The sequence below is a fragment of the Pseudorasbora parva genome, chromosome 23, assembly GCF_024679245.1.
Source record: "Pseudorasbora parva isolate DD20220531a chromosome 23, ASM2467924v1, whole genome shotgun sequence".
Taxonomy (NCBI): Eukaryota; Metazoa; Chordata; class Actinopteri; order Cypriniformes; family Gobionidae; genus Pseudorasbora; species Pseudorasbora parva.
Window position 1 is genome coordinate 36,511,041 of NC_090194.1, and position 23,762 is coordinate 36,534,802.

Here is a 23,762-nt window from a genome sequence, read left to right on the forward strand (position 1 = left end):
AAGTCAGGATTGAGAGATATAAAGTCAGAATTGGGAGATTTAAAGTCTGAATTGTGAGATATAAAGTCAGAATTGTGAGATATAAAGTCTGAATTGTGAGATATAAAGTCAGAATTGTGAGATATAAAGTCAGAATTGTGAGATATAAAGTCTGAATTGTGAGATATAAAGTCTGAATTGAGAGATATAAAGTCAGAATTGAGAGATATAAAGTCAGGATTGAGAGATATAAAGTCAGAATTGGGAGATTTAAAGTCTGAATTGAGAGATATAAAGTCAGGATTGAGAGATATAAAGTCAGAATTGTGAGATATAAAGTCAGAATTGTGTGATATAAAGTCAGAATTGAGAGATATAAAGTCAGAATTGAGAGATATAAAGTCAGGATTGAGAGATATAAAGTCAGAATTGGGAGATTTAAAGTCTGAATTGTGAGATATAAAGTCAGAATTGTGAGATATAAAGTCTGAATTGTGAGATATAAAGTCAGAATTGTGAGATATAAAGTCAGAATTGTGAGATATAAAGTCTGAATTGTGTGATATAAAGTCAGAATTGAGAGATATAAAGTCAGAATTGAGAGATATAAAGTCAGGATTGAGAGATATAAAGTCAGAATTGAGAGATATAAAGTCAGGATTGAGAGATATAAAGTCAGAATTGTGAGAAATAAAGTCAGAATTGTGAGATATAAAGTCAGAATTGTGAGATATAAAGTCAGAATTGTGTGATATAAAGTCAGAATTGAGAGATATAAAGTCAGAATTGTGTGATATAAAGTCAGAATTGAGAGATATAAAGTCAGAATTGAGAGATATAAAGTCAGGATTGAGAGATATAAAGTCAGAATTGGGAGATTTAAAGTCTGAATTGTGAGATATAAAGTCAGAATTGTGAGATATAAAGTCTGAATTGTGAGATATAAAGTCAGAATTGTGAGATATAAAGTCAGAATTGTGAGATATAAAGTCTGAATTGTGAGATATAAAGTCAGGATTGAGAGATATAAAGTCAGAATTGGGAGATATAAAGTCAGAATTGAGAGATATAAAGTCAGAATTGTGAGATATAAAGTCAGAATTGTGAGATATAAAGTCAGAATTGAGAGATATAAAGTCAGAATTGTGTGATATAAAGTCAGAATTGTGAGATGTTAAGTCAGGATTGTGTGATATGAAGTCAGAATTGTGAGATATAAAGTCAGAATTGTGAGATATAAAGTCAGGATTGTGTGATATAAAGTCAGAATTGTGAGAAATAAAGTCAGAATTGTGAGATATAAAGTCAGAATTGAGAGATATAAAGTCAGGATTGAGAGATATAAAGTCAGAATTGGGAGATATAAAGTCTGAATTGTGAGATATAAAGTCAGAATTGTGAGATATAAAGTCAGAATTGAGAGATATAAAGTCAGGATTGAGAGATATAAAGTCAGAATTGGGAGATATAAAGTCAGGATTGTGAAATATAAAGTCTGAATTGTGAGATATAAAGTCAGAATTGAGAGATATAAAGCCAGAATTGAGAGATATAAAGTCAGAATTGAGAGATATAAAGCCAGAATTGGGAGATATAAAGTCAGGATTGTGATATAAAGTCAGAATTGTGTGATATAAAATCCGAATTTTGAGATATAAAGTCAGAATTGTGAGATATAAAGTCTGAATTGTGAGATATAAAGTCAGGATTGTGTGATATAAAGTCAGAATTGTGAGATATAAAGTCAGAATTGTGTGATATAAAGTCTGAATTGTGAGATATAAAGTCAGGATTGTGTGATATAAAGTCAAAATTGTGAGATATAAAGTCAGAATTGTGAGATATAAAGTCAGAATTGAGAGATATAAAGTCAGGATTGAGAGATATAAAGTCAGAATTGGGAGATATAAAGTCTGAATTGTGAGATATAAAGTCAGAATTGTGAGATATAAAGTCAGAATTGTGAGATATAAAGTCAGGATTGTGTGATATAAAGTCAGAATTGTGAGAAATAAAGTCAGAATTGTGAGATATAAAGTCAGAATTGTGAGATATAAAGTCAGAATTGAGAGATATAAAGTCAGAATTGAGAGATATAGTCAGAATTGTGTGATATAAAGTCAGAATTGTGAGATATAAAGTCAGGATTGTGAGATATAAAGTCAGAATTGTGAGATATAAAGTCAGAATTGAGAGATATAAAGTCAGAATTGAGAGATATAAAGTCAGGATTGAGAGATATAAAGTCAGAATTGGGAGATATAAAGTCTGAATTGTGAGATATAAAGTCAGAATTGTGAGATATAAAGTCAGAATTGTGAGATATAAAGTCAGGATTGTGTGATATAAAGTCAGAATTGTGAGAAATAAAGTCAGAATTGTGAGATATAAAGTCAGGATTGAGAGATATAAAGTCAGAATTGAGAGATATAAAGTCAGAATTGGGAGATATAAAGTCAGAATTGTGAGATATAAAGTCAGAATTGTGAGATATAAAGTCAGAATTGTGTGATATAAAGTCAGAATTGAGAGAAATAAAGTCAGAATTGTGAGATATAAAGTCAGGATTGAGAGATATAAAGTCAGAATTGAGAGATATAAAGTCAGAATTGAGAGATATAAAGTCAGAATTGAGAGATATAAAGTCAGAATTGAGAGATATAAAGTCAGAATTGAGAGATATAAAGTCAGAATTGAGAGATATATAAAGTCAGAATTGAGAGATATAAAGTCAGAATTGAGAGATATAAAGTCAGAATTGGGAGATTCTGACTTTATATCTGGCCATAGATTAAACTTTCGGATACAGAGAAAGTTTAATCTGTCAGCGAGCTCTGCTTCACCTTCGTTGCTCTGGTTGGTTGTAGCGCTATCCTATCGCGAGCTGAGGGAGTTTGACAGACAGACGTTTATCCGCCCCTCAGATTGAGCTGTCGATGGGGAGTTTCCAGACCAAACATCTTGATGTGGGTCAGGCTTGTCAGGCTAGCGGAAACACCAATGCTAAATGTATTTTTCTATATCCCCTAATCATTATTAACAGCATGCATGCTTTTCTTCAATGAGCCCATTGTTTCTGCCTTAAATTATCACATTGTTAGCTAACTGTGTGATTTGTATACAAACTTTTCTGAAATCCATAACTTGGACACAATCTCCTCTGATAACAAATCACTCTAAATTGTAATGTAGTTGCATGCATTTTCTGTAGAGCAGCTTTGAAACAATATATATTGTGAAACGCGCTATACAAATAAATGTGAACTGAACTGAAAGCATCATTCATGCAAAACAAATCACAATCCACATCCCTCGCAGATTATTTCCAGTGTTCACATGTCTGCTGTTAATCACACGTGGACACCAGACTCTCATCATGCGTGTGGATTTTCTCCCTAATTGAGGATGTTTCAAACTGAAGCGCTGATCCTGTGTGAAGTGCTGATGTATCGAGGGCCACTCATGCCTGATGGTTCGGCAGGTGATGCCGGGACACTTTCAATCAGAGGAAATTGTGTGAACTGTGACTGTGTGATTAATAAGATGATGCGCAATCACAATGATTGTTGAGCGTGAATGATCTCTGACTTCATGTGTTGGAACAGTGTAGAAGCGTGTAGAAGTTTTACCTCTATAGATGCTTTTAAAAGTTAACCCTATACTGCATCTGATACTTCCTCAACATGATCAAAACCTGTCGCACACAATCTACGGTAGTCCTTCTGTCGTCTGATTGATACTTTAGACTTTTTAGTTAAAGGCCTTTTGGTATAATTGTAAAACCTTCAGCTTGTCTTTTTTGCTGTGAAATATGCACTGATTTTTTATCAAGTAAACGTAAGAATAACTTTTCATTAGCATTAAGCAACTTACATTTTGGCCATATTTTTGCTTATTTTGGTCTCTAAATAAAATCGAGCTGTTTCCTTCCTTTTTTTTACTCCTCACTATATCATATATGTGAGCCATAAAAGCCATGTGTATCAAACGATATTCAACAAAAAAGTAACTTTTTTAGATTAAAAAAAAATAGTCTAAAGGTTTAATAAATGGTTGCATTTCAAACATTTGACTATTTTTTCATGTCAGGCTTTACAGAGTTAAGGACAAGGTTGCTTGATAATGCATCATGCATAAGTGCATATACGCTGTATACACTATATTGCCAAAAGTACTGGGATGCCTCTCCATCTCAATTCAGGTGCTCAATCCCTTCATGTCCACAGGTGTATAACTTCAGCTCTAGGCCTGCAGACGCTTCTACACACATTAGTGAAAGAACGGGTCGCTCTCAGGAGCTCAGTGAACTCAAGCGTGGGGCCGTGATAGGTTGCGACCTGTGCAAGTCCATTCCTGACATTTCCTCACTACTAAATATTCCAGGCTCAACTGTTAGTGGGATTATAACAAAGTGGAAGCCATTGGGAACAACAGCAACTCAGCCATGAAGTGATAGGCCACGTAAAATCACAGAGCGGAGTAATTTAATAGCTCCTGACTTCCAGACTTCTGGACTCCAGAGCAGTGAGACGTGTTCTCTGAGCGACCAATCACGCTTCAGTCTGACAATCCCATGGACAAGTCTGGGTTTGGCGGTTGCCAGGAGAACGGGACTTGCATTACTGCATTGTACCAAGTGTAAAGTTTGGTGGAGAAGGGGGTTAGGTGTGGGTTGTTTTTCAGGGGTTGGGCTTGGCCCCTTAGTTCCAGAGAAAGGATCTCTCTCAATGCTTCAGCATACCAAGACATTTTTGACAATTTCATGCTCCCAACTTTGTGGGATCAGTTTGTGGACGGCCCCTTCCTGTCCCAGCATGACTGCGCTCCAGTGCGCAAAGCGTCGCTCCATAAAGACATGGATGAGGAGTTTTGGTGTGGAGGAACTGGACTGGCCTGCCCAGAGTCCTGAGCTCAACCCGATAGAACAGCTTTGGGATGAATTAGAGCGGAGACTGAGAGCCAGGCCTTCTCGTCCAACATCAGTGCCTGACCTCACAAATGAGCTTCTAGAAGAATGGGCAAAAATCCCCATAAACACACTCCTAAACCTTGAGGAAAGCCTTCCCAGAAGAGCTGAAGCTGCAAAGGGTGGGTCAACTCCATATTAAACCCAACGGATTAAGAATGGGATGGCAGTAAAGTTCATGTCCATGTAAAGACAGGCGTGCCAAAACCTTTGTAAATATAGTGTATATATGTTATAAAGCATATGTACTGTATATAGAGATATGTGCCAATCTTTAGAACTGCATAAGAACACACAGTGGTCATATGAAAGGTGAAATCTGTGCATTAAAAGTTTTAAATGTGTTCGAGTTGAAGTACAGCTCTGGAAAATGTAAGAGACCACTTAACATGGATTTCTCAATGTTAAGTGTTCTCTTCATGTTTTCCAGAGCTGTATGTGTTTGGTTGATTAGTCAATCTGTTTACTAATGTAAAAAACAATGCAAAGAAAACGGCCATAACGTGCTTTTGACTGGGATTGTAACAAATTGTAAAAAAAGGTATTTTGTGTTTCAGTAACAAAAAGCTCCGGACGCCTCCAAACTACTTCATCATGAATCTCGCAGTGAGTGACTTTCTCATGGCCATCACTCAGTCACCAATCTTCTTCGTCAACTGCATGTTCAAGGAATGGGTGTTCGGTGAAATGGGTAACTACTTTCCCAACATTCCCACCTAGAGTTAAGCTGGGTGCACACGATTTGGCCATCTAAACCCTGGTGCGCACTGTGCGATTTTGCCAACGTTTTGGCCATTTGAGACAAATTTTGCAAATCCTAAAAGGTTCCTCCGATCCTAGGGTAAAATCTGACGTCTTTGATCGATAGTTTGACATTAGTTCACGGCAGCCGTTTAATGAGCGCTGCGATCAAATTTTACCTCAGACATTCTGGCAGTGTCAGAAGATTTTCCGCACAATCCTGCAGCGTGACTTCTCCTACGACGATCGTCAAATATCTCGGTTTTTCAAGACAAACTATGACCAAAACGAGAGCTAGAGATTTCTTTAGCCAGCATTTCAGTCCCGCGTGTAATGCGGCTCACCGTCACCTAGACATGTGCCGATTTTCGATAATGCGATTTATCACAATAATGAATATGCACGATATTGTTATCGTGGGCACTTTAAAATATCGTAAATAATAATTTATTAACCATTTATAATTTTTTTATAATGCATTCAAGAATACTTTGCCCATCAACCGTATAAATGCTCAACACCGCTGTTCTGCGTCAAAGGGACACGCTCAGATATAAACAAGCCCAATGTGCGTTTGCCTGAACCGGTGAAGGAGACGCGCTGCTGAAGTGCCGCTCAGTGACAGCAGAGGGCGCTGATGAACCGGTTACCCCGGGAACCAGCAAACAAACAAAAAACTCGTGTAGTTTTTTAAAACAGCCATTCGTTTTTGTAATCTCAATGTTGTTCATCACAGCACCAAATACTTAATACTTAAAGATTTAATAGGCTATTTATTTTCAAATTTAAACATTTTTATGTTTTAATCTGGACTACAACATACCCTAATGATTAGAACTGTTCTAATTATTTGTTATTGTTCAGTAAAACTTTGAGACATACGACTTCATTAGTTAACATGTTAATTCATTATTCACCAAACTGACAATGAAAAATACTTATAAAGAATGAATCATTCTATGTTCATTTCTTAGTTACTGTTTAATGACATTAAAATCAAAATCAAAATAACTTTGTTAATGGACCTAAGATAAAACTAACAATGATCAGTATTTCTTAACTAACATTAACAAAAACATTATACTTTCTGTAACAAATGTAGCTATTGCTCAATCTTAGTTAATGCATTAAATAATGAGCCCTTATTGTAATTTGTAAGCCTACCTGTTGTTCTTTATAGCCTAATTCTTTTGCACTTTAATCTGTTTGAAAATTGTACTTTTACAGCTCTGAAAAAAATCAAGAGACCACTTAACATTGATTTCTCAATGAGGGGTCTCTTAATTGTTTTTCCAGAGCTGTATATATTTTTGGTGCATTATTGTATTTAAACATTGAGTTATTTTTGTTCTTACAAAAATAGTTCTTAAAGCTGTTATGCTATGGCAACACTTTTTTTTGCAACTTATTTCAATATCGTGATAATATCGTATATCGTGATAAAACTTCATCAATTAATCGCTACATGAAAAATTGATATCGGCACATGCCTACCGTCACCGAACGTGGCATTGATTGATGATATAAAACTCCGGACGAGTTTTCTTGCGTGTGTCTGTTTTGTGTCTGTCTGCAAATAAAATGCTTTTCTTACTTAGTATTTTTGTCTTGTTTCTAGTCCAAACATCTAAAATCATTTACTAGACAAGCAAAAGTAATTGTCGTGTTTTGGGAAAATATAACTAAAAATTAACAGAGTTTTTGCTTAAAATAAGCAAAATAATCTGCCAATGGGGTAAGAAAAATAATATTGTTTTCAGTTTGAATCAAGATTATTTTTCTCACCCCATTGGCAGATTATTTAATTTATTTTAATTTAGATTTATTTTTTCCCAAAACAAGACAATAATTTTTACTTGTCTAGTAAATGTTTCTTAATGTAAGAATTTTTTTGAAAATTTGACTAGAAACAAGACAAAAATACTAGGTAAGAAAAGCATTTTTGTATTACATCAGGGATCATGTTTGTACAGTGTGACAAGCAACATTCGCAAAGGATTTAGAAAAATCGCACAGTGTGTAGGACCCTTTACTCGTTTTGCGATCTGTTTCCATATCACACGTGCTTATATCTTCTTCTCCCCGCAGGCTGTAAGATGTACGCCTTCTGCGGAGCTCTGTTCGGGATCACATCCATGATAAACCTTTTGGCCATTTCCATCGACCGCTACATCGTGATCACCAAACCTCTACAGGCCATCGGCTGGACGTCTGGACGCCGGACGCTGATTATAATCCTCCTGGTCTGGATCTACTCTCTGTCCTGGAGTCTTGCACCTCTTATGGGGTGGAGTGAGTGTCACATGTCAAAGTGTGGAAGAAAAAAATCAATTCTCTCTTCAACTATTCCATAAAGTTCAGAATCGATTATAAGAGTGCGTTCACACTTGTCATGTTTGGTTGGATTAAAATGCCCCCCGGTGGGATTGCTCGTTTAGTGCGGTTCATTTGAACACATGTGAACACTGCCATCCGAACCCTGCTGTGCACCAAACAAGCGGACCGAGAGCGCTAAAGAGACGAGTCTCGGTTCGCTTCCAAACCAACTCTGGTGCGGTTCGATTGATATATGAACGCAACACGGACCAAAGACATGTAAACGACCCAAAAACAGGACGTGATGTCACAAGATGCGACGCATAGTCAGCTGATTGGACAGCGCGGAAAGATCGGTGTATCCAGAATGAGTAACGTTAACGTTAGAGGACAAACGTGGAGCAACGAGGAAGAGCCTCATCAATATTTGTCTGACGAGCATGTTTCGAAAATGCTAGAAAAACGCACAAAAAGCAAACCTGGCTCTTCTCACTAAAGGACCTGTCGGCCATTAGCAGGTACAGACGACAGAACGGCCGTCTCTTTTCTGCACAACGGAGGAAATCCTGGAGCTGTTTTGAATGTTTTGATCATTTTATGAGCTCTTCATGAGTTCTCAGCGGGTAAAAATAATGCCGTATGTTCACGCATTAAATGATGGCGTTTAATCCGGCACACAGCGTTGTTCTGAGTGTTCGGTAAGCAGCTCCTACGTCATATAAGCCGACCAATCAGGTTGTGAGCGTCTCCCTGAGCCTTTGGTTCAGTAACTTTAGGTTCGCTGTTATAAATGCCAGTGTGAACGCCAAGCAGACCAGGACTATATGCTTTGATTTTGTTTTTTAGTCCGGACCAAACAAAATGTGAACTACCCTAAGTTTAGTTTTTGATATCTCTACAATATATAATCTTTGCCACTGTGTTGTAATCGTTCTTGGATAGGTTCCTATATCCCAGAAGGCCTCATGACGTCCTGCACATGGGACTATGTGACGTCCACTCCAGCAAACAAAAGCTACACATTGATGCTCTGCTGCTTCGTCTTCTTCATCCCTCTTGGAATAATCTCCTACTGCTATTTCTTCATGTTCCTCGCCATTCGCAATGCAAGCAGGTACGACATGCACACACTTACATACTATAATGGCATGACCATGATAAACAAAATGAACGTGATTTCACCTAGTAGAACGTGTTCCTGGATCAACATACCAATCAACCAATCAGATTTAAGACGTTCACAGCAGTGTTCATTTGGACAGCACATTTTGATTGTTTGATGTGTGCGTCTGTTACACAGGACATAATTTCTGACTGGATCTTTTCCCTAATCTTAATTTGTGTTCACCTATAAGTCACCTATATCTTGGATGCCCTGGGGGTCAGCAGATAAACATCACATTCTCATTTTTGGGTGAACTATCCCTTTAACAGTGTGAGCGTTAAGTGAACCAGGACTAAATGTTTCATGTCTTTTTTGATCTGGAACCATAAGAACCACGAAAACCGAACTACAAGTGTGAACACACTCTTAATGTCAGATTTAGGCTTCTACATCAGTGTTATTCACACATTACTTCCCTTAAAGGCACAATATGTAATGTTTCAGCATTAAAAATATAAAAGATCACTATATCTATGTTATATATTTTTTAAAGTTGTGTGTTTACATTATCTTGACAGTTCTAATTAACTTCTAAATCCAGAGAAATTAATATTTTAATTCGAAGACACGGACCGTGTCTTTATTTCCGTTATGTCGCCAGTCTTTCACGTCATATCCACGTTTGCGTCTTGCTTCCTGCGGAACTCGGCGGAACCATAGATATCTATGGGCGGAACCGCCAAACTCAAAGAGGAACACTGACAGTATAAGGGGAACCCCCGTATAAAAAAGTCTGTATGATAATGGATCATGACTACTCTTTGCCTGTACGTTTTGTCAGCTCAACAAAGCGCAAACGTAAGGGTGAAAAAAATGACCCGAGAAGATTTTGGGACAGTAGAAGAAGCAAGAGACGTGTAAACCTTGGAGAAGCCTTTGAAAGATGGCGAAATCTTCGTGACAAGCTCGGACTGCAGAGAGATGCTGATCTCGCTTGTGTTTTAATAAACAGGTCATTTAAGTAACCATTCAGCTAACATAATAATCATATAATCATAACATGCTGTATGTTTGCATATTGCATAGCGATCTTGACCACATTGAGACGCGTTTAGCTGAATACGTAATGTTATACATTTTGTATCGGCTTTTCAAACAGGCGGATTCTCTGTTTTTGGAGACTGAAAGAGCTATTTTTTTAAAAACTGATTCAAAAGTATTTCTATCCGTATATTTGGTGACACGATGATGTCATGTGTAAAACGCAGATGGACGAGCTATTATTGGTTTTATATGTAGCTGGAGAAAGTAACGTTAGCTTCATAAGGTAATATGCCACTATCTTGGTCAATTAATATAAGGTGACCGTCACTTTTATCATATGTTAATACTAGCTACATATAATATTGATTTAATAATGATCTACTTATTCATATATCTCCGAGTTCCAAAATAAATGTTTATTAGAATGATTGATGAACGTGGGGAGCGACACAGCGCGTGTTCCAATGAACAACGTATTGCAGGTGCTGGTTCTCTCATTTACTGTTTTATGTTGGTAATGATAAACTAAATTGAAATGTATTTCCGTATTGAACAGTTGATATACAGAATGTTCGACAATCGCGGATGCCATGTCAATATATCTATAATTTGAGTAACTCAAATTAAGATGCGCGGTTAATATGTCAACATAGCCTACCAACTTATAGGTATGTTGGCACAGCGACCGCCCGCTCAACATTCTGTCTCACACATTATCTAACGTTACTGATAAGTTTGTTAAGTAACGGTAGCTTGCTGCTATTTCATTAGATTGACATTACATAAAGTGAAAAGCCGTAACTAAACTTAACAATAATAGAGATGTAATATAACAATCAATTACCTTGTCAGTGAACATGTTTTCTGCTGGAGATGCCAGATTCGCTGGTTGACAGTGGCAATAATGACAACAACTCCCATGAGCCCACGCACTTTCCCGACGTCACCAAAGTACGTCAGTTGTTATTATTTTGAATGAGTGACCCCTAGTGGCCAAAAGTTGCATACTGCACGTTTAAGTTATGAGAAGGGTGAGGTTTGGGGTAGAGGTAGGGATAGGACTGTTTTTTGGGCAGGAATGATGTTCCCGGATCAACAGAAGATGTTGATCCATGAGCATGTCTTGGCAAAATCATAACCAATCAGGGCTACCTTTCCCAAAAGCATCATAAACCTAAGTTGATCGTAAAGTCCTTTGGTGGCAATTGTTCTATGATCAACTTAAAGGGTTTTTTCACCCAAAAATGAAAATTATTTCATTAATTACTCCCCCTCATGTCGTTGGACACCCGTAAGACTTTCGTTCATCTTCAGAACAAAAAATGAAGATATTTTTGTTGAAAGCTGATGGCTGAGAAAACAACTTGGTGGATAAAGTCGTTATTTTGATTTTTGTGCGCACAATAATTATTTTTGTTTCATTGTAAAATGATTGTCCAGCCGCTGTAGTGAGATGGGCTGTGTGTCGATGTGTTTAGGGCCTTTATGGGTCTTGTGAGTGGGAATGGACTGAATGCCAATGGAGGCCTATCTGAAGCCTTTCTCAGCTTTACACTAAAATATCTTCATCTGTGTTCTGAAGATGAACGAAGGTCTGACGGGTGTCCAACGACATGAGGGTGAGGAATTAATGAAATCATTTTCCTTTTTGGGTGAGCTAACCCTTTAAGTTGCTTTTGGGAAACGCAGCCCAGGACAGAGTCATGGCAGGACATCTGGTCATCATAATTGAAACATTGTACAATGTGATTCTCCGAAAAAGGTCCCATCGTCCATCTTCCTGTGTGTTTAGAGATCTGGAGAAGCTGGGTAGCCATGTGAGGAAGACCACGCTCATCCAACAGCAGTCCATAAAGACCGAGTGGAAGCTGGCGAAGATCGCGTTTGTGGTCATCATTGTGTTTGTGCTGTCCTGGTCTCCTTACGCCTGCGTCACTCTCATCGCCTGGGCAGGGTAACTATCAGCATGATCTTTCTGGGATTACTTCAAACTATGTCTGGAATTTGTGTGTCATTGGTTAGGCTGTTATCCAATGAAGTGTTGGCTGATCCACACAAACCATCAGACATTTTCTGAAATAAAGATAAACATTTATATACTTTATGTTGCTCATCTTGTACTGCGACGCGACACCACGGATTGCATAATCCTGACGGAAACGTCATGCTAGACGTAGGCAGAGGTGGCGTTCCCGTGTTTACTAAGCACTCGTGTGATGGATAATACAAACATCCTTTAGCAAAAAAAGGTTACACAATGATGTTGGATGATTTTGAAGTTGGAGATGGAGTTTTTTGTGTAAATGGCGTTTTTTATTAGTCCTCGCACGTTCACTTGAGGTGGCACTTCTGCATACGTCTAATTATGTTTTCAACGGGATAACGCAATCCGTGGTGTGTCAGCGCAGGATGAGAAATTTAGGTTAAAAAGTAAAAAAAAAATGTTTATTTTTTCAGTAAATGTCTGATGGTTTGTGTGGATCAGACCGTATTCCTCTGGGATCATCAGAGCCTCTGAAGCTCTTCCTCTGAAACTGCAGTGATTTGGACCTTCAACCGTTGGTTCCCATTGAAGTCCATTATGAGGAGAAAAATCCTGGAATGTTTTCCTCAAAAAACTTCATTTCTTTACGACCTAAAAAAGAAAGACATGGACATCTTAGATGAGATGGGGATGAGGAAATCATCAGGAGATTTTCATTTTAAAGTGAACTAATCTTTTTTTAATCAATATCCATTAGCTAATGAGCACAACATTTAAACAACTGCAAATGCATATATGTAAATCTTAAAAATTAAGGTTCGTTATTGTTATCGATTGTTCCATGAATAAACCTTAACGACCTTTACATTCCACATGTATATATATATCAGTGGCGATTTCTTTAAGACTGCAAGGGAAGCTCGGCTTCCCTTATAATGTCACAAAATTAATGGTCAAATATGTACTATTATATTAACATTGTATTGACTAAAAATGCGTTAGAAAACGTTCATCTCAAAGACGAGTTCGTTCAGAATCAGTTACATATAGCAGGTCGGCGGACTCGATTTCCTTCTCATACATTCCCGCAGGGTCAGTGCATTTCCCTATTGAAGCCCAGCGTCCATTGACTTCAATGGGGCTGCTTCGAACGGTTTTTTTCAGCGCTTCGAAACTAGACGGTCATTGGATAAACGCTGCGATTATGTCCCGCCCACGGACGCTCAGCGTCTCTGGGAGTGAATGGGGAGTGGGCTTGCCCGGACTCCGAGCTTCTGCGTGATGATTGGAGGGTCTGCATCTCCTTTTGACTGACAGCTATTCGCGCTCAGTCCCATCGCGGATTTCTCAAGTTCAGTCGAAATAAAAACTGCTGCAACCTATTTCTTTGATATTTGCTTGGCGAAATTGCTTGATTTTCATCATAAATTTCACACAATTATACACTACATTCCTTGTTTCAGTTTTACAGAGTTTAATATTTTTTTTAGATCGTTCATTCATTCACAGGGTAACAGACCATTTTCTTGAAAAGGAATATAGGGCAGAATTTACTTTTAAATAAATAAGACAATTGGCTGAAAATGAGCTTCCCCTCTCTGACAGACCAGTAGCCGCCACTGATATATATATATGTAATGTTTTTCTTGTGATAATGTTTAATGTGGCTCCCTTGAGTGTAAAACATATTCCCCTTGGGGCAATAAAGGTTTCATTCATTTCATTCACATAAGGTTATTTGTAGTAGAAAGAGGTTCTATAGATTTTAAAATGTTAGAAAAAAAAATCATTTTAGCAACTGTTCACTGTAATGTTATTTGAGAAATCAAAAATGCCTTCTATGGCTCTGCTGCACTGCAAAAAATGCTTTTCTTACTTAGGGCCCTATCTTGCACTCAGCGCAATTGACTTTGTACACCGCCGCATGTGTCATTCCTATTTTGCACCCGTGCAAAGCGCGCTTTTCCCTCCACAGAAGCACGTCGCTAAACTAGTGAATGAACTTGCGCTCCCTGGGCGGTTCAGCGCAACAAAGGAGGCGTGTTTCGGCGCAAACAATCCCTGGTGCTATTTTGCTGTTCCGTTAAACAATTGCGCCACTGACCAGAAAAAACCCAGTCTAAAGTCAGCGGCGCGTTGTTCATTATGATATTTTAAGGGCGCATGCTTGACCATAATGTATAGCGTGCACAACGCGCATACACTTTGCTCATGTAATCTACACAGATGCAACAGTTATTTTTGTAAATCATAAATTGTTACACTAAAAAAAAATATTAACACATTGTGGTGTGACACGAAGATGTGAAAAAACAGGCATAAATCTAGCTTACAAATTATTCAGGCTAACTGTAGTAATTAAGGATCAGACCTGTTTGCCCAACAGTGGCAAGACATATATGAATATAAGGACATCTGATAAATTGGTTTGTCCGTCAAGAACCAGGAAAAAAATCGACTGAAAAAACGTTTAACCGACGCTATTTTGGGTGGGTTTCTCCATCCCCATACAACACAACTCCTCTGTCTTTCACTGCCTTACGAAAGGAAAATATATTTACCAATATATTAGGCTACTTGAAATATATTTTAATATATTGTAAATATATGGAATAATATATTGATGATATTATAATATTATATATTCATGTAATATATTGCAAAATATACAAATGATTGCCGCTTTCAATATATTGCAATATATTGAAAAATATAAATATTAATTCCCATATATATTAATATATTGCCTAATGTATTGCATGAAATTTTCCAATATACTGCAATATATTTTTGTTTCGAAAGGGCTGCTCTTACAAGAACGTGCGCCTGGTAAATACGCCATAATAATAGCGACCCATAATGAACTTGCGCAGCTGCTTTTAAAGGGAATGTTGGATGACGCTCTGATTGGTTTATTCACGTTACGCCCAAACCACACCTATGAATAATGAAGCTACTTCAGACCAACCCATTTTAGATCAAGAGCCATTTATCCCGCCGGGAAAATAGCAACAGCGCCGAGACCCGCCCACAAAGTTACTTGCGCTCAGCGCTTTGACACTTCAGATCGTTAAAATAGGGCCCTCAGTATTTTTGTCTTGTTTCTAGTCCAAACATCTAAAAATTCTTAAAACAAGAAGTATTTCCTAGGCAAGCAAAGGTAATTGTCTTGTTTTGGGAGAACATAACTCAAAATGAAGAGAGTTTTTGTTTAAAATAATGTTATTTAAAAAAATAATCTTAAATCTTAATAATCTTCTCACCCCATTGGCAGATTATTTTGATAATTTTAAGCAAAAACTCTCTTCATTTTCATTTATTTCCCCCAAAACAAGACAATTACTTTTGCTTGTCTAGTAAATAATTCTTGTTTTAAGAATCTTTAGGTATTTGGACTTAAGACAGGACAAAAATACTAAGTAAGAAGAGCATTTTTTGCAGTGTGTGAAAATATGAACAATAGAGCACTGCATTGAATATGTACTTTTGTAGTCAGCATCACTTTGAAATCAAAAACCTAATGGCATTTCCCATTGGCTTTTAGATTATTGAAGAAAATAAGCTCTTGTGTCCGACTAAAGTTTTTGATCCTTCGTTCATTAGGATAATCTTCACAAATGAGCACAGCTTTCATGAATTTTCAAGCTTAAATACAATCGGCACGAAACGGCTATAAGTGAACTGCACCACGGTCACATGCATGACATCACCTTCACTAAGCTTCAACAACTGTCTTTATCCAGAAAAAACATTTAAAAAAACTCACTGACGTCAGGACTATGGAACCGGAAGTGCTTAAATGTGGACTTATTTCTGGGGTTTGGCCTACAAAATGCATCATGCCTCCATTGGCAAGGCAAGTTTATTTGTATAGCCAACGTGATCTCATGAAAATACATGAGTATTTTTACGTAAAGTGTGATTCTACTACACGTACATTTACTAACGTTTTCACACACAATAAAACGTACAATACTGACTTATTAACAGTACATATATGTCAATATGTTACACATATCAAAAAAATGATTCAGGCCCTTCATAGATAAGACACATTTAAATGATGTTTACTTTACCTAATTAAATTAAGTTGTGTTGAAATATGTTCAATCAGCCTAATATATTTATTACTGAAGTTTACTTTATTAATTTGCATTAGATCTACATGAAATATTTGTGCTGACATAACTAACTGGGCAGTGGATCTGTAGTTCCCAGCATGCCTTGCAAGGGACTGCGCTAGGAGAGAAAATGTATGGAATAAAGTGTTATTTTATGGGTTTTTCAATAAAGGGAAAGATGTTATTAGTTTATGTTAGTGTTTAATGTTCAGTTATGATCGGACATTGAGGGTTTTCTGTAATTTTGTGGTTAGCAGAAGTGTGTGTGTGTGTGTGTGTGTGTGTGTGTGTGTGTGTGTGTGTGTGTGTGTGTGTGTGGTGTGTGTGTGTGTGTGTGTGTGTGTGTGTGTGTGTGTGTGTGTGTGTGTGTGTGTGGTGTGTGTGGTGTGTGTGTGTGTGTGGTGTGTGTGTGTGTGTGTGTGTGGTGTGTGTGTGGTGTGTGTGGTGTGTGGTGTGTGTGTGTAGGCTGTAGAGCACTTATATACAAATTCTTTGGATGGAATTCCTGCTCTCATTTTAATATTTTTTGTTCGTCATATGAGTTAATTTTGCATTTTAATTGTTAAAAATATGCTTGTTGTTATTTACATTTTTTAAGGGCAAATTAAATTGATAACAGTGTTCAGCTTACATAATAAACTTTTATAAATTTAACATAACATCATTAAGTAAACGGCACATATAAATATTATGTAACAGTGACAAATTCAAATGGTTTGCATTTACTCAAAGATATTGTGCCAGCTTTACTTGATGTTTTTATGTTCAAATAACTAAATTGTTATTTGTAAAAATTGCTCAGTATTGTACAACCACTTACCACATTACCACATAAATTAAACAAGTAATTTTTTGAGTGTAGAAATGGATTAAAATAGTGGTAACATATGCATGAGAAAAAAGAATACCAGAATAAATTAAATAAAAATAATTAAATAAAAATTAAAAACAAGGATAATTAAAGCAAGTTATAAAGATAATTAATTTTAAAAATTAATAAAAATAATAATAAAATAAAATGGTCAGATACACAATAGTAGTCTGAAATAAAAATAAAACATTCTGTGTTGGACTCGATTGCATTCTCACATTTGACTGCAAACTTTTTGTCAGTTTAGCCCTAAACGCTGATGGCCGATTTCATGTAGATCATCTAACCTCTCAAAGAAGTATTCTGAATCATGTGTAGTCTATTAAGGACTTTTAAGGGAGTCAATCCATGCAGAAGATCTGAGGCTTTGTGAGAATTCCAGGGGAAAAATACGTCCTTTTATAGAAGTCCTGTCTAAAGTGAAAGACAGTGTTTGTCAGTGTAAGTGAGGGCTCCGGCGGTTCACGTATAGGGCGAGCCGGATTGATAACACTGCAAAAAATGCTCCTCTTACTTAGACATTTTGTCTCGTTTCTAGTCCAAATATCTAACAATTCTTAAATCAAGACGCATTTACTAAATAAGTCAAACGACATAGGATACTTTGTCTTGTTTTGTTGAAAATAAAATCAAAATGAAGTGAGTTTTTGCTTAAAACAGGTTAAATGATCTGCCAATGGGGTGAGAAAAATAATCTTATTTCTGATTGGGACGGAAACAAGAAATAAGGTTATTTTTCTCACCCCATTGGCAGATCATTTTGCCTGTTTTAAATTCACTTCATTTAGATTTCAACAAAACAAGACATCCGATGTCGTTTTACTGATCTAGTAAATGCATCTTGATTTAAGAATTGTTCGATATTTGGACTGAAAATAAGAAAAAGATATTAAATAAGAAGTGCATTTTTTGCACTGTGACACCTCTGCAGGAGGGGACGGGAAGAGGATAGACAAAACCATTCATGTGATTTTTTTTCTGCTCAGACAACAACACCTCTAGGTCACTCCCATGTCATGGAAACAGCCACCGCAGGGGTCTACAGCTTTATTCAGCCGCCTCTCTGCTTGCTTCTTGTCTTGTTGACTAAATTGATTTTCTTCCTTAGTATTTTCATCTTGTTTTCCAGCACAAATATCAAAACATTCTTAAATCAAGAGACATTTACTCAAGAATCAGAATGACTTGGGGCCAGATTTACCGAACGGGGCAAATTAGTGTGAGAGTGCAATCCCATAAAAACCCCAACGGGAGTGCAAAGTTCAGCTCGTGATTTACTGATGCAGATGAAAGAACACAGCCGGATCATTTGGACCCACTTTTATATTAGCTGGCCTTAACTATTATGTACTAACATTATAATTAATCATTTGATACAATGCATATACTTAACGTGTACATACATGTTTTTACATTGTACTTACATTATTAAAAATACCTGCATGTAATTATGTCTGTAATTAATTTCTGTAGTTACATTTATAATTATACAGTTGGCACTTCCCTTACTCCTAACCTTGCCCTTAAACTTTTTTTTTTACCTCATATCAGACGAATCTCATCTAGTGTTCCCATCGGCTATTACTTCCGTCTTGTAAGGTCAAAACTGGCGTGATCATTGATATATATTATGTAGATGCCTCATTCGACCAATCTGTGCAGGCACTAATGAGGAATATATATATATAAATATCTATGATTGCACCGGTTTGACCTTACCAGACGGGAGTAATAGCCGATGGGAACATTAGATGAGATTCGTCTGATATGAGGTAAAAAAATAACAAATACTGTTGTGTTTCTCACAGAAACCGATCGGTTCGTGTCTTTAAGGTCCACTGAAATCAAAATGTAAGTTTTTTAGCTTAATAAGCTGGTATGTTCCAAAATTATGACAAAATGTGCATTTAGGAGATAAAATATTCAAAATTTACAGTCTCTCACTTCTGTTAAAACGAATCTCAGATTTTGGTGACATCATCACAGACTTCACTTTCTCCTCAAATCTCTCTAGAATCTAAAGTTCACACATTTACAAATTTCTACATGGTGAAAGGCCCATAGCACACTATATAGGTGATGGGAAACCATTCGGTGTAAATATGCTTCCATTTGAGGCGAATTAAGTCTGTTTTCACGTTAGTTTCACGCGCCGCCTCAGTGCACACACACACACCCTAACGGCTCTGGTCTAAATTTAGACTACAGACGCGCAAGCGCAGCGCGGATCATATGTGCGAGTCGGCGCAGACAACAATCATATCGACCCATTTTAATTCTGCACAGAATGCTGCATTTCAAAGCGATATGGAGGAGATTATGATGATAACCGGTTAGAGGAACCTGGCTTTACCACACAGAGAAAGGTCCGCTCTTGTGCTCTAGTCAAAAACTGTGTATTAACGAAACGCTATTGGCTGTTTCAAAAAATGGGAGGAGCTGCTAACAGCTGAAGCCGTTTCAGGGGAAATTACGTCAACATATTGAATAATGCGGCGCGTTTTCAGGGCACTTCAGCGGGCCTTTAAGACATCAGTGTGTCGTCACGAGCAGCAGGGTTTTTGTGCATATTGTCTAAGCATGTTTTTTTTACTCTCATAGAGTTGTTACCTATTCACCCCATTATATGACTGACAGACAGCAATGATTGAGTTATAAATCTTCATTTGTGTTCTATTGAAGAAACAAACACACCTACATGTTGGATGCACCGGGGGTCAGCAGATAAAAATCACATTTTCATTTTTGGGTGAACTATCCCTTTAAGAATGTCCATTTGTAATTGAAAACGAAAAAGACGAGTGCAAAACTGACACCACAAATGTATTCAAAGCAGGGATTTCTATGGCGTAGTAATGTGCTACTTCTGTAGATGAATATGTTTTGTTTGTTTTTTATGTTCCAGATACAGCCACGTTCTTTCTCCGTATTCTAAGGCAGTTCCTGCAGTAATCGCCAAAGCATCAGCCATATACAATCCCTTCATCTACGCCATCATACGCTCCAAATACAGGTTCGTTCAAATGGAAACACCTTAGCAAATCACATACTGTAATATTGTGCCAAAACATAAAACGCAGTGTTTCTGACTCTGATTTCCAGAGACACGCTGGCTGAGAAGGTGCCGTGTCTGCATTTTCTAGCCCAGTCGTCACGTAAAGATGCCATCTCGGTGTCGAACAGCGAATCGTCCTTCAAAGAGCCCATGCTCAGCCGACAGTCATCAGGGTCAAAGGTCAAGTTCCAGCGAATCTCCTCTATGTCCACCGCAGACACGGTTAGTATTCACTAAGAGGAGACTGAATAATGGAAATGCTTTATCTTCTAGTTCAAGATGTGTCCACATAGCCATCATGCAATATTATGAATGCACACTGTAGTTATAATGCTAAAATGTGCTTATATGCTATTTATTTATCTACTCTATGTAGACATTTAGGTTCTTTATTGACACCTATTGACAGGAAAAGTGAGAGTGGTGCATTTATATGTACTTCGCACCGGCATACAGATCTACATTGTGCAACAAGGTGTATGTTTACTGTGTTCAGAAGAGAAAAGAAATGTCTGGTAGTGTTTGATCCTCAGACGTTTCATCAGTTTTCTCTGCAATCATTTTAAAGTTGGCAAGAGTATGATGCCTACAACGTTATATAGTGTATTCCAGACTTAAAGGGTTAGTTCACCCAAAAATGAAATTTCTTTCATTAACTCCTCACCCTCATGAACCATGATTCGGATCACAAATCAATCTGCTGATTCGCGACCGTTTGAATCTTTATTTGAGGATTGAACACAAACCCGGAAGAGAAGCCAATGCTGAATAAAGTCGTAGTTTTTGTTATTTTTGGACCCAAATGTATTTCTGATGCTTCAAGAGACTCTAATTAACCCACTGATGTCTCATATGGACTACTGTGATGATGTTTTCATTACCTTCTGGACGTGGACAGTATAGTGTGCATACACTTACATTCAAAGGACAGAAAGCCCTCGGACTATATATAAAATATCTTAAACTGTGTTCTGAAGATGAACGGAGGTCTTACGAGTGTGGAACGACATTAGGGGGAGGAGTTAATGACAGAAATTTCATTTTTGGGTGAACTAACCCTTTAAAGGTGCACTATGTAGTATTTTTGCAATAAAATATCCAAAAACCACTAGGCCGGTGTTATATATTTTGTTCAGTTGAGTACTTATAGTATCCCAAATGTTTCCAACTATTTGTAAATTGTGAGAGAATTGCTATTTTAACTAAGGACAGGGACGTGTCAGCATAGCGTTTGAGGGAGTCACCTGTCGATCGCGTCATATCTGCGTTACCCTCGGTTTCGGGTTTTATTTGGCAGGAGCGCTTTACTCTTAGCAGTGTGAACAAGTGAACGCACGGAGTAACGCCATAACATCATTTTAAACACACTTAAATGTATCTTATATGATAAACAGAGCTGCTTTACCTCATAATCATAACCGGAAGAGCGGATCTGTGCAGGCGCCCGGCGACTGTGTCCCGTCCCGTCATAATAAAAGTCCCGGTATTCGCGAGTCGTGTGTGTGTGTAACAATCGCTCCAGCGGCCGTGCTCAGCTCCACAACACTCGGTCCTGCTCTGCTTCACTACAGTAACGTTAATAACCGCATCCATGAACGTGATTTTTGCCCGAGTCCTATTTTCCACCGGCTGTGAGGTGAAGACCACATGTCCCAAGATACTGCGCTCACACTTGGCGTCATCAAACTACGCCTTTGTTTTGAATAGGCGCCCTCTAGTAGACGGAAAGTGGCATAGTGCACCTTTAAGTCTAGCATTGCTATAATTGGATTTGAATTATAACTCCTCATCCAAATCTAATGAATGCATGCAGCTATCGTACAAATTCAATGTTTCTAATTTATGTTCTTGTTAATTAGTAGACTATCTATTACGATATTGTTTCATTGTGGTTAAAGTAATAGAAATTGGAGGACTTTTATGCTAAATGTGTCAATGTATACTTTGTATGTGCTCTAGGTCTGGAGTGATGTAGAATTAGATCCTGTGGAGCAAAAGAGCCAGATCCTCAGAAGCTCACAGTCAGCTAATCTGCTGAGAGATGAAGGAAGGAAGACACAAACGAAACATGGCAAGATGAAGAACAAGGACAGAGGAGAGGAAGAGCGCAGTGAAGAGAAGGTAAGGTATGTGCATCACAACAGTGACTGTGGTAAACAGCCATTAGTTGCGTCCCAAATTATACAATTATACACTGTACACTCATACACCATGCACTTACACACAAGTACACTCATACACCATGCACTTACACACTAGTGCACTCATACACCATGCACTTACACACTAGTGCACTCATACACCATGCACTTACACACTAGTGCACTCATACACCATGCACTTACACACTAGTGCACTCATACACCATGCACTTACACACTAGTGCACTCATACACCATGCACTTACACACTAGTGCACTCATACACCATGCACTTACACACTAGTGCACTCATACACCATGCACTTACACACTAGTGCACTCATGCACCATGCACTTACACACTAGTGCACTCATGCACCATGCACTTACACACTAGTGCACTCATACACCATGCACTTACACACTAGTGCACTCATACACCATGCACTTACACACTAGTGCACTCATACACCATGCACTTACACACTAGTGCACTCATACACCATGCACTTACACACTAGTGCACTCATACACCATGCACTTACACACTAGTTTATTTTAGGTTTCCAAAATTTAAATGCACATACATAGCAGCAAAAACACGCTGCTGTCTATGAAAGTGGCAATAACAATCCTTTCAGACAGTTATAATTTGTGTTTTATTCATATCAGACACACATTATATAAGTTACTATACAGTATATGACATAGGTAACAAGTTTGTGAATATTTTGAATAAAAAAGAAAAAACCTGAAGTCGATTCAAAATTGAGCTCGAGCCTATATAATATGTGCGACCCCCTTTAAGCAAGACATTTCTTGAATTGTTATGGCAACCATCAAAGGCACAAGATGAACCTAAGCTCATGTTAACAACATTTAAACACAACTTATTCTAATCAATGTAATGTTGCCTTCTCTGTTGATATCATGGTCAGCGCTAGTAGAGGTGAGCCACTGAACAGGAAGCACAATACCGGAAAGCAGAAGTAGATCAGCAGCCATTGGTTGCTGGAGAAACAGGCGGATACTGTGCACCTAAAATAAAAAAAAACCTCTTATAGTCAAAACAACAAAATCATATAAGATACATATAGGGCCCTATCTTGCACCCAGCGCAATTGACTTTGTACACCGCCGCATGTGTCATTCCTATTTTGCACCCGCGCAAAGCGCGCATTTCCCTCCACAGAAGCACGTCGCTAAACTAATGAATGAACTTGCGCTCCCTGGGCAGTTCAGCGCAAAAAAGGAGGCGTGTTCCGGCGCAAACAATCCCTGGTGCTATTTTGCTGTTCCATTAAACAGTTGCGCCACTGACCAGAAAAACCCCAGTCTAAAGTCAGCGGCACATTGTGCGTTGTTCATTATGATATTTTAAGGGCGCATGCTTGACCATAATGTATAGCGTGCACAACGCGCATACACTTTGCTCATGT

At 37.8% G+C, this 23,762-nt stretch overlaps 1 protein-coding gene across 2 annotated transcripts in view; it reads left to right on the plus strand.

The window, feature by feature from the left end:
- opn4xa (opsin 4xa) overlaps positions 1-23,762 on the plus strand; it is a 94,729-nt gene that overhangs the window by 69,558 nt on the left and 1,409 nt on the right. For both annotated transcript variants that reach the window (XM_067433738.1, XM_067433739.1), the window contains 7 exons: positions 5,503-5,636; positions 7,775-7,978; positions 8,945-9,116; positions 11,944-12,105; positions 20,033-20,140; positions 20,230-20,404; positions 22,142-22,303. In XM_067433738.1, coding sequence (XP_067289839.1) covers positions 5,503-5,636; positions 7,775-7,978; positions 8,945-9,116; positions 11,944-12,105; positions 20,033-20,140; positions 20,230-20,404; positions 22,142-22,303 — 1,117 coding nt within the window. The remainder of the gene's footprint in view (positions 1-5,502; positions 5,637-7,774; positions 7,979-8,944; positions 9,117-11,943; positions 12,106-20,032; positions 20,141-20,229; positions 20,405-22,141; positions 22,304-23,762) is intronic.